We start from the raw sequence: 15,833 nt of genomic DNA on the forward strand, positions 1-15,833 counted from the left end.
TTCCAACAAAACAAACAGAAAAATCCTCTGTCCTATTTGGAAATCACAGGACGCAATAAAATAAGAGCTGAGAGACAAGGAGTCCAGGAGGGCCATAGAGAGGTGAGGGTCCCCCTTCACTCCCACATCCCTGGCGGGGGAGAGTCCCGGCCAGAAGACCAAGGCCTCGGCAGTGCGGGGGATACTGTCCCCTTGCTTCTTGTGAGAGGTCTGCATGCTCTTCCTGACCTGTCAGCAAGCAGGAGGAGCCACTGCAGCCCTTCTGCCCTCTGGTCCCGGGGACCCATGTACCACCTCTGAAGACCTTCCTCTGATCTGAAAAGGATGCTTTACAATGTAAAGGCCACCAACCCTGAAGAGGGCTCTCAGCTTTGATGTTTCTCTGTTTACTTTTGTTGGAACCAAACCAGTATTTGTTTGTAGCTCAAATCATTATGATTTAAGACCTTGCGCATTAAACATGTTTCACAGAGTTCTCACCCTGTCAATTCAATCCCAAATAATAGGAACAACTGAGACATTTTCTACTTGACCTCTCAGTCTCTCAGATGTATCATTACTCCATAAATTATTCTATCAGGAATTTCCGGGACAAACTTGTTTTCATAGCTCAGATGCATAGGGGAAAAAAGAAAAAAGAAAAAGGAAATCATATCAAATTTTCAGATTGTGAAGCAAGAGCACTCACATTTAGCCCTGGCTGGTTTGGCTCTGTGGATAGAGCATTGGCCTGTGGACTGAAAGGTCCCAGATTTGATTCCGGTCAAGGGTATGTGCCTGGGTTGTGGGTTTGGTCCCTAGTGAGGGCGGGCAGGAGGCAGCCGATTTATGATTCTTTCATCATTGGTGTTTCTCTCTCTCTCTCCCTCTCCCTTTCTCTCTGAAATCAATAAAAATATATAAAAAAGAGAGCACTCACGTTTATTGAGTGCTTGCTAGTGACAATGACTGTACCGTATTACTTACTCAACTAGACTCTGTGCCTCTTTCCTTTCTCTTTCTTTCTTTCTTTCTTTCTTTCTTTCTTTCTTTCTTTCTTTCTTTCTTCCTTCCTTCCTTCCTTCCTTCCTTCCTTCCTTCCTTCCTTCCTTCCTTCCTTCCTTTCTTTCTTTCTTTCTTTCTTTCTTTCTTTCTTTCTTTCTTTCTTTCTTTCTTTCTATCTCCACTGTTTCCTTAGAGCAGTGATTTTCAACCTTTCTTATCAAAGGCACACATAAACTAATGACTGAAATTCTGCTGCATACCAAAAGAGAAAATATATCTTTGCCAATCTGACAAAAAAGAAAAAAAGGTGTAATTTTGATTCATTCACACCGGACAGCTACTGTTGTATTGGCTGTTGTCATTTTTTAAAATTTGACAATCTAAGGGAAAAGAGATCATTGCCCCTGACTAAATAGTCAGGTATTGCATGTTTAAAAAATTACCAGCTGAAAATCACCTAGAATCCAATATCATAGATGTGCTAATGTCAAATCTAATTAGAATTTTCTGTTGAAAGAAACTCAAAGAATTTACTAATGTTCTGATTTATGTCAATGATTTCTTGATCTAATTTGGTGCACAGTATCAAATGATTGAAATCCTCATGAATATTTTCATTATGCATTGAGTATGATAGGCTCTTTTATATTCACTTACATAGATATAATTTTTGAAGAACAGTTTTATAATAATACCGAAAGACTTTTTTGATGAAAGGCAGTGCCAGTAGTAATTGGAATTCTGACGGCTTCATTTATAGTTCTATTTAGCTAAATATTATAGGAGTATAATTCCTACTTAGAGTTGAGAAAATTAGAATATAGAATTTACTCATTCATATAGCTCTTGAGTTCCATAAAAGTATTACTGAGGAAAACTATAGGCAATTTATAAAGTTTGAAAAGGCCCAAGAGAAATTATCTATACATCTCTCTATATAAAAGTCTAAGGGACCATTACAACTGAATGACTAGTCGCTATGATGCACACTGACCTCCAGGGGGCAGATGCTCAATGCAGAAGCCCCCCTCCCCCATGTGCTCTCACAGCCAACCTCCCATGGTCAGCCACCTCCTGTGGTCCCTCCCCCTGGCCGGCCCCATAGACCTGATCGCTGGCCAGGCTGTGGGATCCCACCCATGCAGGAATTCATGTACTGGGCCTCTAGTACAATGATATGAGGCAACCTATTCCACTTTTATGAAAAATCTTATGCTTTCTGATTTAAAAAAATACAGATATATATCTATAGCAATTTTTTTTCATATATCTGTGCAGTATGGGAACATTGATTATTTCATCCTGCTCATCAAATATATCAGATTTTTTGTTGTTCTTGATTAGTAAAAACAGGCAATGAATTTTATTAAAAAATGCAGTTTGGCAGGTAAATGTTTGAACCACAAGATTCAAGAGAGGTGGTGGTGGTAGGGAATAACAGGAGGGTCTTGGCAGAAAGATGAGAACCACAATTTGATGTTATATGAGTAGAATGGAATCTAATGATGGGAAACCAGTGGTTTTTAAAGTTTTCTTTTTATTGGCAGCTGCAGGGAGAACGGATGGTCCAAACACTTAAATCCTCTGTGGTAACCTTGGCCATGTAACTTCACTACACTGGCCTTTGCCTACTGATGTGTAAAATGTGAAGATTGGAGAAAACGACTCTCAGTTCAGCATCAGCATCAAAACAAAAGCATCTGCACTCTATCCGCTTGGGGGTTGTACTTGCACAGTAGTGTCCCTTCTATAGCACAGCCAAGCTCTACTGCAAGAATGACCTCACTGCCAAGTGTGGGGGGTGGGGGAAAAGTCAAGAGGGATAAAATGCATTCCTGGGACTTTCCAGTTTGGGTTGGGGATGGGTGGTGGTGGCGGCATAGAAAAAAATAACTATTGGCTCACTGCAAACAAAATAACTTCACATATCCTTCAGGGACTACATTTTTGTTGGGAAAAATGATCTTCAATTCTTTTGAGGGACCTTGCACCTACATATGTGCAACTGCTGTGGACTTTAGTGGCATGTGGGGGATTAGAGAGGATGATAGGTCCTGATGGAATCCTGGTAGGTTAAGGTTGCTGTTTGTGTTAGAAGTTGGGGGAGGGATGTTCTGGGCATTCTTGGTGACAATAGGCTTGAAGGAGTTCATCAGAATGGTGATGGTGTGATAATGGTGGTCAATGATGATGATGGTAGAAGTAATAATGATGATGGTGGTGACAATTGAGGTGGGGTGGGAAGCAGGGACAATGGGACTAGGGTTAGGAGTTTAGGAAAAGCTAAAGGTTGTAAAGAGTGGCTTCTTGGAAGAACACAAGAGTTGTTGGTAAAGAAATCATTTCTTCCACACAACTCTTCTTCCATATTTCACTCTATAAAGCCTTGTTCTCTTAATATTTCAATTTCCTGGTCATTTGGCTGCAACTCAGGTTTAGAACATGAAATTGCTCTACAACTAATTGTCTTAGATGTTTCGGGAGTTTTGAGAGAAGATTTTCACTAATCTGCGTGGATTTGGTGTGATTTCATTAACTTGGTCCTTTAATTAACAATGTCTCTCTCAGGAGAACTTCAGGAAGTTAAAGAGGCCTGTGAGGGATGGGAGAACAGAGACAATCGGAGTACAGGATGCCAGTATTCTTCAGGTAGACTATATGGCAATGTCCGCGATTCTATACTTACTCATCCTACCTAATAAAGAGGGAATATGCTAATTGACTGCCCCGCCCTCAAAGATGTTGGAGCCCACAGCCAATAAGGAGGGAATATGCTAATTGATTGTCACACTCTCAAAGATGGCTGTGCCCACAGCCACAAGATAGCGGTGCCTGGTCCCCTCAGCCCCGTTGGGGTGGCAGGTATGCGGCAAGGGGGCAGGCCTGGCCGCTCTGTGCACCTGCCTCTGGAGTCCCCCAGTCCCCTTGGCCCCCCAGCCACCCAGGGCTGGCTCGAGGTGCAGGCAAGCTTCAGATGGTGGGTGCCCAGCTGCCCAGGGCCACCTGAGGCTCAGGTAACCAGGGCCAGCCGAGGCTTGCACTGCCAGCAGTGGCAGCAACAGAGGTTTGATGGGGCATCATGATTGCCAGGTTGCTTCCTGTCCCTGAGGGCTCCCAGACTATGAGAGGGGGCAGGCTGGGCTGAGGGACCTATCCATGTCTTACTTTATGTAAGTGTGGTTTATAAGCCTTCAGATGTTAAGTATTAAAATAATCTAATCTTAAAGTAAGTGGAAAGGAAACTAGAGATGAATTAGTCTTACTTTTTTTCTTTAATTGATAAGAAATTCAAGATCTAGATGGATTAGGTAACTTGCTTAGTTATTGTCCTTAATATATGATAAATGATTCCAACAAATAATAGTAAAACGTAATATCCACAAAGGGGAACTGGACAATCAATGTGAACAACTGAGTTGCAGATGGAATGCAAGTGGGCAATAAACATGAAAAATATTTTACCTAAAGGAATAATGGGAGATGCAAGTTTGAAAAAAAAAAAACCCCATCTTTGCAATTCTCCATTTTCCCTAACTAATGTCTCCATCCCAGAAAGCAAACACTGAAGATGACAGTAAAAGCACATGGGCAACAACAGAGAAAGCTCCCGTCAGATCCTTGCAAACATCCCTCTCTTGTACCTGGAATGCACTCAACAGTAATGCCTCGAGGGAAAAAAGACAGCATTACAACAGGGCTCCACTTTGTGTCATATATTAATTTCATGAAGCCAGGTTCAATGCCAACATAATAGATGCTTGTTTCTGGCCTTTAGGAAACTGAGTTCTTAGTTTCCTTTCCAACCACGGCCAAAAGCCTCAAACTTTGCTATTTAATATCTTAGGTATTCATATCTTAGAATAAACTTTTTTTTATGCTGTGAATCATGGCTTTATGCAAAATAGAACTCATTATAATGCCACAAAGGTTAGCAGAATTCCCCTCAGATTCTCTAGGAAGCAGCACTTAATTCTAGATTAATTAAATATATTAAGGCACTTCCTTCTTTCTTCTTTACAAATCAGTATTTTCAATGAGTTATTTCACACAGTCCTAATTTCAAATTAGTTGAAGAAAGCAGTGAGGAAATTTTGGCATGATCTAATTCCATCATAGCTGATATTAAGTAACTCCAGGAAATAATTTTCCATTTGAGTTTATACAAAATATAACTTTAATAAGCAGCGTGTCTGAGGTGGCTTTTTTATTCGAAAATGCTGATTTCTTTAGTTTTAGGAAAATAAATTCAATGTTCTTACTCCTGTTCATGTAAAACAATGGATTTCTTTTCATAAAGGTTATTTGGTTTTCTATACTGCATAACAATAATATTACCTATTATGTTTTTCAAAGAAGAAGTTATGCATATTTGCCCTTTAAATTATTCTCCTAAAGCAAGGGGTTAGTTCTGACATCTTACAACTTTTTTATGACTTTCCTTTAGGTTTTAAAAATAAACATATAGTACAAGATCATAGCACAAGAGAGAGAAGAGGCACTTTTTAACTTCATCTACCCACAAAGGAGTCTAAAGTGATAATTTTCTCAGCTGAACCCTATTAACGTACTGAGCATATGTGTGCATGCAGTAGATTACTCTTGAAAATAGAACTACTGTTAGTTTTTGCTCTAAGAAGCAAAGCTGGAAAGCAGAAGCTCACTGGGAGGCAGCTGGGTTTCAACTCAGCCTGCAAGGAAAGCATTCGACTTCCACAAGACTGGCTGAAAGCTGGCTTAGTCCAGAATTGTTCTGGAGTGGGCCCAGAATCCTAGATCAGTCCTGGATATCAGCTGACAACAGTAAGATGTTCTGGATGACCTTGTACTCTAGAAAAGGAGTCAGCGAACTCTAGTCCTTGGGCCAAAGCTGGTTTGCTACCTGTTCTGTAAATAAAGTTTTATTGAGATACAGACAAGCCCATTTGTGTATACATAGTCCATGGCTTTTCATGCTACAATGGCAGAATGGCGTAGTGTGTAAAGCTAGTCTGATTTATAAGAAATCATATTTACTACCTGGCTCTATAAGAATCTAGGATAGATGTTCAGTACCACCCTCTATCTAGACCCAACCTCAAAGCAAGCAAAAACCATTGGATCATCCACTTTTACACCAAGTTTTACTATGTTCATGCCTCAGGAGGGTCTGTTCTTTGAGATTGTATCTTTGGAGGCTTTTTCAAGGTGTGTGCGGGGGGGTTGGGGGAGGGAGAGGGGGAGAGAGCGGGTGTAGATTATCAAGGAGTAGAGAGTCATTGTGTGTCCCACTTGATCCCACATTGTCCTTGACCAAGGGGCACTTTCCCTTGGTTTTCAGTACTGCTCACACATGTCTGTGGCTGCAAAGACTTAGGCCACCACTCCTGGTTGAGATTTCCACTCAGAACAGCAAACACATGGAGGCATAGCTAAGCTTGATCTACACAAATTTCCCACTGAATCAGCAGGTTTATGGCATAGAAAGTGTGACATTTAAGTGGGGGAGAGGATTGACCAGGTCATCAAAGGTAAGAAGGTGATTCTGAGACCCTCACTTCTTATGGGTGTGAAGCATTCTGGCATTCTGTCTTATTGCACCAGGAACACAAGTGTAGACGGGTAGAGGCGGGGCAGTGATGCTGGGAAATATACACTGAGTGGCCAGATTATTATGATCACTGAACACATAAAATCTGGCCACTCAGTATTGACTGACGACAGAGTTGGGATTTTAAAATAAGGTTTTTCCATGTATAAGAACTGCATTGCGGGTCATTAGAAAGAAGCAGAGGACTTACTAGCCAGAGACTGGGGGTCACTATCTCCTGGTCCCTTGACAAGTCAAGATTTACAAGCTTTCCCTTCTACATAAGTACACTGAGTGGCCAGATTATTATGCATTCAGAGACCATAATAATCTGGCCACTCAGTGTAATGTAATGGTCATTGCATAAGGCTTGTAAACTTCTAGAAGGCTGAGCAGCAACTTTAGATTGCTTCCATTTCTCAGTGCTATTGAGGAATGAATTCTGGGAAGAATTGTCCTGTCCATTTAGTTTGTCACTGGGTGGGGAGGTGACATAAATAGATTATCAGAAGTGAGGGTGTACCCATGACACACGGAAGTCTATAGGTATTGCCCTCCTGCCATAGTAACCATAAGGGCAGCCAAGTCTTGGTGCTGGGCTGCATGGTGGCTGCAGAGGCCGTAAACTGACAGTCCATGGTTGATTCCAGTCAGCAGGCATTTTGATGGGCCCATGAGTTTTTGATATTTTTATACATTTATTGCTTACATTTACAGTTGGGGGTATTTTATTTTAAACCCGGATTTCTAACTTTTGAAAAGTCAACATCTCTGGACACACAGGGCTTCATCTCGGCTTGTCAGTGATTGCCTAGAGTGGAGGACTGGCTTCTCTTCAGAGAGAAGAGTTTTGTTTATACAACCAATCTGTGTCAGGCCTTGGCATATCTGCTTGGTCCCTGGGGCCTTGGGTTTGCAAACCCTACTCTGTGTTGTACAAATAACTCATGCTTTTGCAATCTTATGTTCCTCAGGGGTCATACTGTTGTTCCTCTGTCCCTTGCTAAGAGTTTCTAGCTCACTTTATCTCATGTGGTTGAACCGTATTTCATTCTGATTCTACTGCTGAGTGGAATAAACAGCTCACTTTGGGAAGATGCCTGGACGCTGGTCTGTAAGTGTGCAGAGCTATTTATTAGATTGATCTGAGTGAATGTAAAGAGAGAATGTATTCAGTGTCGAGAGAGACCTCAGGTTGGCTAAATACTAGCCTTTGACAGTAAGTTCTCATTTCCACCCCATCAAGTCTGTGGTGAGGACTCTCATAGTTCCTAAAGATGAGAGCATATTTGTAGACATGTATTCCTGGGATGCATTTTCATTTCATAACACTTGTTGGTTTGGAAATTATTGTTGCTAAGACTCTTTAAGGTTGGTCTTCTAGACACCTTAGGTTCTCAATGAAGTGGAACAAAAACAGAGACACACCAAGAAAAATGAAAAAGCACAGATACCTGTCATGCTGTTGGGAGTCATAGGTTAGTAATCATTCTGGACCCCTTTTCTCACTGACATCTCCTACAAAGAAAAAGACAAGAAAAAAACACCACAGGTTATAACCTGCATTTTCCATATTTTTTTTGTTCCAAACAATATTACATGTGTTAATCAGCAATTTTTTACTGTCAAGTCCAAACTGGGGAAGTTGAAGCATAGGGGCTAGGTGATGGGTGGAAGGAATTACACGTGAAGCAGAAAAAAAAAAATCCAGGAACAGGGGAAGAAAACCTTATATTTAGTATTCTAGTACTTTAGTATGACTATACTATTACATTACCATAGCATTATTAATATACTAGTATTACTCTTATTCTACTACTACCATTAGTATAGAATTAATAATATATGACTATTACTATAATACTTTAGTATTTAGTAAACTTAGTGTTCTTTTCCTAAAACGAGTTCTGGAGTTTTAAAATGTAATTTTAAAAGTAGGCAGGTGTCTAGGGTCTGTTGCATGGGGTCTTGTAACTCACAGTGTGGCAGAGAAGGTTCTCTACAGAGCCATGGCTGGGGCCTGGGGCTCACCAGCCGGTCCTGGGGTCAAAGGAGAAAACAAAATCCAAAAAGCTTAATAGTAAAGAAAGCTGAGCTGGTTTTTTTTTGTTTGTTTGTTTGTTTTTTTGTCAGGAAGGACAACAAACACAGCAAAGAGCCTCAATGAGTAGTAGGTCAGTTGGGGAGGAGGGTTGGCGCAATGTGTTAGAAGGGGGAGGGGGACTATGCTAATGAAAGACTGGCAATGAACTTGGCAATGAACTCTGTCCAGGAAGGGTGAGTCACAGGCCTGCATGCCACTGGATAGAACAGGCTGGGAAGTCTTTGGCTAGATCCAGTGAGGGCCCTTCAAAATTGATGGTCCTTTAACAGCTTGAACATTTCAGCATCAATGCCATTGACCAGGAGAATGACATTCAGTTTAGGCTCCTCGGCAAGTGCTCCTGAAATGGAGAATATGCCTTTTACATGAGCCATTTATTTGGTTGGTCGTCCGAGAGGCCTCGATTAAGGGCCTACTATGTTCAGCCTTGGCTTTATCTAAAGATACCACTCCAGCCTGTTCACCAGGGGCTTACAATCTAGCAGAGGGAGAGAACCACACTAAAAGAACAGATGCAGAAGTGGATATAGGTTTCCCCTGAAGTGTCTTGTTTGAGAAGACGGGGCCACAGAGGGAGCAGAGGCCATTTCTACCTGGGGTGACCCAGGACCCAAAGGCTTCTTTTCAGCAGGCCTCCCCCGTGTTGTGATTTACTGCTCTATTCTCACCCTGGTACTCCTGAGGCACCTGGGCTGCTCTGCAAGAATGAGCCTTGTGTAGAAAAACGGGGAAACTCCTTTAAATCATGCAGCTTCCAAGCAGGGGACTAATATGACCAATTTAAGTTTGTAAAGCTTCACAGCAGCGGCTGAGTGAAAGCAGGCCAGCGAGGGGGCCACAGCAGGTCCGGGGAAGAGATGAAGGTGGCCTGAGCTCCAGTGCTGGCAATGCAGGTGGTGAATGGAGGGGGGAGGGGAAGGTGTTCAAGTGACATACAGGAGGAGGAAATACTAAGACAGTGATGAATGTGCTATGAGCATTTAATACTGGAATAAACACCCAAGATGCAAATAGGTTAGGACCACAAGCTCTCAGTCCTCAAGGGATTTACAATCCATTTTACAAGCAGGCTGAAAAGGTAGAACTATTGGAAGGAGCAGTTAAAAACACAAGCCACGATGCCACGGGCCAAGGGGCGGGGCTGAGACACACTCAGGGCTGAGGCTGCCTCCAGGATGAAAGGTGTGGCTCACAAACAACGTAAGAGCAAAAGGGATGGCAGCTTGGCACGGGATATATGATTTGGGGTAGAGAGGGGGCAGGCACTGGCAAAAAATGGAGCTGCAAATGTTGTTGAGGGCCCCATGGTGAAGGGTCTTGGAAGGTTTGCTGTCAAAGTTGGATTTGATCCTGTGGGAAATGGGGAGCCATGGAAGGTACTAAGGGCATGACCCTATTTGACAACAGTCACTCTGCCAGAGTGTAGAGGAGGCCAACCCTCTGGGGGTACCTCTGTGTGGGATCCTTGCTGTTTTTCTACTTCATGTTCAAGGTCAAAAAGCTAGATCGACAAGGCCCACAGAGAACACCCCAACTCTGTCTTGTAAAGCTCCAGTGCACTCACCCTGATGGCATGCCTATCATCCCTATGTGTTTCCATCTCCCCCACAGAAACTACAATATTGAAGGGACAACTGTAAAAATGACACCTTTAAAAATCTCTCCATATGGACCTACTGAGTCATTGCTTAGACAATCCGTACGTAGTTAAAGTGAAACACTGCACCCTGTCCCCACTCGGCCATCTCCACTGCTCTGCCTATGGCATCTGGAAATGCAGCTGGTGAAGGCAAATGGCTGTCCTCTCAGTGGGCCACACCCCATGCTAGAGAGCAAAGGGGTTGTGGAACTCTGCTGGGTGCCTCTTGCCCCAACTTTGAAAATCACCTATTTCCCTCCCTTTTATCCCCTTCTCCTTCACCTCTTTCCATCAAGCCTTTCACCTTGACATTCGGGAAACATTTTAAAGAACAAGTTCAATCCCAGATATGGAGGAGATATTGGACTGGAATCATTCCAGGTAGGTTGGAGTCTAGGCTCAGTAGTTTGGCCATCTTGGACAGCTTGTTTAATTCCCTGAGCCTCATCTGTAAAGTGAAATCACAGTTCCTATCCTTTAGGTTATGATGGGGACCAAGGGAATTTGAAAATGCTTTGTAAATTTAAAAGTAGTTATTGGAATATTTCTTCATTATTATAGTTACTATTATTATGATCTCCTCATCTCCTGACCAGCCTCAATCATCCCTAAGGAATGGGAAATTGGAACAATGTTCTGGCCTCCACTTCGAAGGGTCGTGCGGTGGCTTAAGACTCATAGCAGCACATAAGCTGACTGCCTAAACCCGTGGTCAGCAAACTCATTAGTCAACAGTGCCAAATATCAACAGTACCACAATTGAAATTTCTTTCGAGAGCCAAATTTTTTAAACTTAAACTTCTTCTAATGCCACTTCTTCAAAATAGACTCGCCCAGGCCATGATATTTTGTGGAAGAGCCACACTCAAGAGGCCAAAGAGCCGTATGTGGTTCGTGAGCCGCAGTAGGCTAACCACAGGCCTAGACCCATAACCACCAAGATAAAATGGAGGTGGGATTCCTCCCCACTCCACTGCCATTCTCCTCTTCCAAGACTGAATTTTATGTTTGTTTTTTAAAATTCCCCCCCTTTCAAGGTTAACTTTCATGATCATTTAAAATTGTTTTGAGGAGAAAGGAAGGTTGGGCAGACAGATGAATGTGCACCCAATTTTATAGCATCCTTAATGCAGTGGCATTGTCCTTGCCTGAGGTTTTTGCATTTTATTAGTAAATCTAACATCTAAGGAAGTGAATCTATATATATATATATATAAAAGCCTAAGTGACTTTTCCAACTGGTTGATAGTTGTTATGACATGCACTGGTCATCAGGGGGCAGACACTCAATACAGGAGCTGCCTCCTGGTGGTCAGTGCACTCCCATAGTCAACCTCCCGTAGCCCCTCCCCAAAGCCGACTGGGTAGTCAGTGGGCTCCCATAGCCAATCTCCTGTGCCCGACAACCTCCTGTGGTCTCCTCCTCCCCCTCTCCGCCTGCAACCCCAATCAGGACTGGGCGAGACTGTACCCATCGGCCCGATTGCTGGCCAGGCTGAGGGACTCCACCTGTGCATGAATTTGTGCACGGGCCTCTAGTATATAATGGTTGAATTTCTGATGATGGCAATAACTTTGAGAACTCAAAGAAAAGAAGTAAGGTATACTCAAATCAGCCACACAATAATCCACCTTTTTCACTGATAAAACTAACCTTATTTGGGTGTAGTATAAAAAATAAGTAAGAATAATTTTTTTTTAAAGCCAGCACAGACTGAGGATGAGGTTGGTCAGAAAGGAACATGAAACTCTGAGTTAATTAACATGGAAAATAGCAGGAGCTCTGCCTTATGCTGTGGCTCAGTGTTAGTCCTAGTGGATCACCTCCTAGAGCAGAAGGCAGGGTCAGAATTTCTCTGCTGGAGATGGTGGGAAACTAGGGTCTCACATAAAAGACATCAGCAAATGACTATTGAGTGACAAAGTTATAATTTGCATATCAGATTTCCGGTAGTCGCTGTGTTTTGCCTTGAGGGAATGAGATGATGTAACCAGGATCAGTGGTTGAAATTGAGCTTAATTTACTGTGGCTGATTATTTTGTTCTTGGCAAAATGATGAATCTTTACTCCTACCCCACCCACCTGTTTTACTTCAAGCTCAACATGTTCATGATGAGGCTCATTTCTACTCCTCATCCTAACCCATGTCCATGCCACATCATTATCCCCCTCCTCCCTCTCTTCCCTTCTCTTTTCCTTCTCTATTCAGGCAAAGACACCATGGCATGGAAAGAGTGTGGGCCCAGCCACTGACGATCAGAATGACACAGGGGATGCTAAGAACCCTGGGTTGCATTCCCAAGCTATATATAAGGCCATTCACTACACAGGGGAATGCATGAATTGCATAGAAACGTGCACTTGACACGTAGAATTATTCCATCTTTGTGTGCAGGTTTCTGAGTAGTTCCTGTTTCTGCTTTGAGGACTAGGTCAGCAGTGGCAGCGGGGCCCTTGGGGCCAGAGTGGGCTTTAAAACAAACACAAAAGCCCCCTGTGAATATAAAGCAATCTGCTGCCACATCTAATTATTGTCACACTGAATGAAACTTGGAACAATTTCTAGCCACATAACACAGTGATGGAAAAGTCAAGAAAAAACCAGCCAGCAAAAGTTTTATGAGGCCAATGCTAAAAGAATCAGACTGAGCGTCTGCTCTGTTTATAGTGCATTTTCTTTGTAGCTACCTTTCTCTGCAGGTGGACTATCATCTCTGAATATTTCTAAGAAATGCAAACTAGCCCTAGCTGGTTTGGCTCAGTGGATGGCATCAGCTTGCGGACTGAAGGGTCCTGGATTTGATTCTGGTCAAGGGCACATGTCCGGGTTGTGGACTTAATCCCCAGGGTGGAGTGTGCAGGAGGCAGGCAATCAATGATTTTCTCTCATCATTTCTCTCTCTCTCATCATTTCTCTCTCTCTCTCTCTCTCTCTCTCTCTCTCTCTCTCTCTCTCTCTCTCTCTCTCTTCCTCTCTGAAATCAATAAAAATATGTTAAAAGAAAAAGAAGCTAGTCTCTTTAGAGGAAGCAGATGGGTGGCTTAGAAAGAATTTAACAGATGCCCTGTTGGTTGAAGCAAGAAGTTAAAACTGACTCTACTGACACCTGGTGGAGAGTATGTAGCTTTCCTGTGCCAAAGAAAATAAAGTGTGTGTGTGTGTGTGTGTGTGTGTGTGTGTGTGTGTGTGTGTTGAAGGGGATGGAAACACATTCATTATGTCCGGGGAGTTAAATAACTCTGGAGGAAGGAGGGTACCACACAGAACCACCAGATGCCTGAATATATAACTGTGGTTAGTGACTCACTGAGACACGTGCATGAAAAAACCCAAACAAGAATGTGAAAATAAAACATTAGGAGCAAAGCCAATAATTTATTACTAACTTCTTAAAAGTGTTTGCTGATGAATAAGACAACAACAGCAAACAAGAACTCACTCTTGCCCCCTCCTCCCAAACCCTGGACAGCTTCATGAGAAAAGACTCTAGCACCCGGTCACTTGAAAGAGCTAGCTACATCCTAGGATGCTACGTCCCCCAGACTGAGCTAATGCTTTGCTGCCTTTAGAATCCACAGTGAGCTCCTTGCACATTTTCAATTCTGGGATAAAAAGAAGAATCTTCCTAAAAAGGTGTTGGGAAGGCTGATTTGCTCCTAAAATTCCTTGAAGATGAAATAAAATTCTCCTGGTAAATATAGTTATAATTGGTTATTACTTAAATGCCAAGTAGTGGGCGGAGGTGGGGGGACCACAGTGCAGAGTTCCTACAGAAATATACCCCATAAACTTTACACGGTCTCCATTTCCCTGTCATTGGCTTCTTGTTCGACACCGCCTGAAGAAGGTTCCTTTGGCTAAGTTTATTGGCAAATTTCTATGGTTCCCTGTGAGGTGTTATGTACATACCACAGCACACACTCAGCCTAGACTTAGTCTTTCAATAATCTGTTTTAAGGGTGATTTTTCAGGAATGCACCAGAGCAATTATTAACCCAAGTTTGTAAGAATTAACCCATTATGTGTAGGTGATAAAGGGCTGGGACACTAAATGAGAATTTAGGCTATTATTATTATTATTTTTAATCAAAGAAACCATAGTTAAGGGATGAGTTAGGGAGTTGGGCTGAGAAAATCTAGGTAGGAAGGTTAAGAAAAAAGAGAAGCCTGAAAGATTCATGTATTTACAAATTTCTTATGGTTTCCCCCCCTGAAATTTAAGTTAAATTTAGAATATAGATTTCCTTAAATGTGCTGGCTCTACATGATTCTGATCAGAAAGTGTTCAGTTAAAATATACTTCCTCCTGGATTCAGTGATTCTAGAATACTGACATTTCCAACTTTCTCAATCCATGTCACCCTCAGTATTTCAGTAATTTTTTTTTCCACAGTCAAAAGAAATACTTAAACATTGTATTAATGAATTAGGTCCCAATAGCCAAGTTGTGTGGTGTCGAACAGTTGTTATGTGTTTTCCTCAAAATTTAAACACATTCCATTGTGTTCCTATGGGTTTTCTATGACACTCCCAGGGTACCTGGGTATAGTGTTTGGGAACAATGGCTGCAACAGTTTGGGAAATCAGTGAAAAGTTCAAAGGTGTGGTTTACATGATCTTATTTTGTTACCATTGTACTTAGCTAGTTATTAATAATAGGACGTGAGCAAAGGGAGGATCAGATATTATAAGCACGGCCATTTGGGTAGCTTTATCAGGAAGATGCAACTTTACTCCCCGAGAACCATTGATCCATTCCTGCAGATTGCTGGAGGAAGGGACGGGACAAAGGGTAAGATAGGTGCAATGAGTCGGGATGATATAGGGCAGGTGCCTGTCAGTTAAACCTGGGAACAAAGATAACTGATTAGAGGGAGTGGGATCCCTGCAAATCCATGAAAAATTGAGAATAAATGATTCCCTCAGACAAAGGAGCTCTTGGCTTTCCTGGTTCTTGTGACTCTTTTGCATTCGCTCATGTTCCCTCCATAGTCATGTGGACCCCCCACTTGCAAAGAACCGTTAGACCAGCTGGAAACATGTACTAAGCTAGCCTGATGCTGGATTGGACTGTGCCCCAACACGCAATGGAAACTCTGGGTAACAGCTTTAATTCTAGCCCCTCCAAAGACACAGATGGTGGGATGAAGGGAAATGGGACCTTGGAAACCAGGGATTTAAGTCCTTACAAATAAATGCCACTCATTCTCCTGTGCAAGTGTCAGAAAATTCTTTTTCTCATGACATCGCAATCTGCAATTGGTGGGGATGAAGAGAGCTCCCACTGATATCAATTTCACCCCTTACTCTTTATGAGACCATGGCCATATAATTTGGCCTTTCAGCTTCATACAGCTAAGTGAGTCAGCCTGGCTTACTATTTTGGAGTAGAGAATAAGAGAATGAGACACAGAGAAGCTTTGCAGGCTATATAAGCCAGTCCTCAGAACAAATAAGACTGGACCATCTTTCAGAATTTCCTCATGAGCTCCTATCATTTGAGGAGGTTGTGATAAAGTCTCTAAAAAGTAAAAGAAT

General features: G+C 42.3%; 1 protein-coding gene across 6 annotated transcripts in view; it reads right to left on the bottom strand.

Annotated features, from left to right (window-relative positions):
• THRB (thyroid hormone receptor beta) overlaps positions 1-15,833 on the bottom strand; it is a 285,578-nt gene that overhangs the window by 67,173 nt on the left and 202,572 nt on the right. For 4 of the 6 annotated variants that reach the window (XM_036431619.2, XM_036431617.2, XM_036431620.2 and 1 more), the window contains exon 3: positions 8,005-8,068. The exons of the other annotated variants lie outside the window; for them this stretch is intronic. In XM_036431619.2, the coding sequence (XP_036287512.1) occupies positions 8,005-8,026 (22 nt within the window). In that variant the 5' untranslated portion in view covers positions 8,027-8,068. The remainder of the gene's footprint in view (positions 1-8,004; positions 8,069-15,833) is intronic. 6 annotated transcript variants of the gene reach the window in all.

Source organism: Pipistrellus kuhlii, unplaced genomic scaffold, assembly GCF_014108245.1.
Source record: "Pipistrellus kuhlii isolate mPipKuh1 unplaced genomic scaffold, mPipKuh1.p scaffold_m20_p_11, whole genome shotgun sequence".
Taxonomy (NCBI): Eukaryota; Metazoa; Chordata; class Mammalia; order Chiroptera; family Vespertilionidae; genus Pipistrellus; species Pipistrellus kuhlii.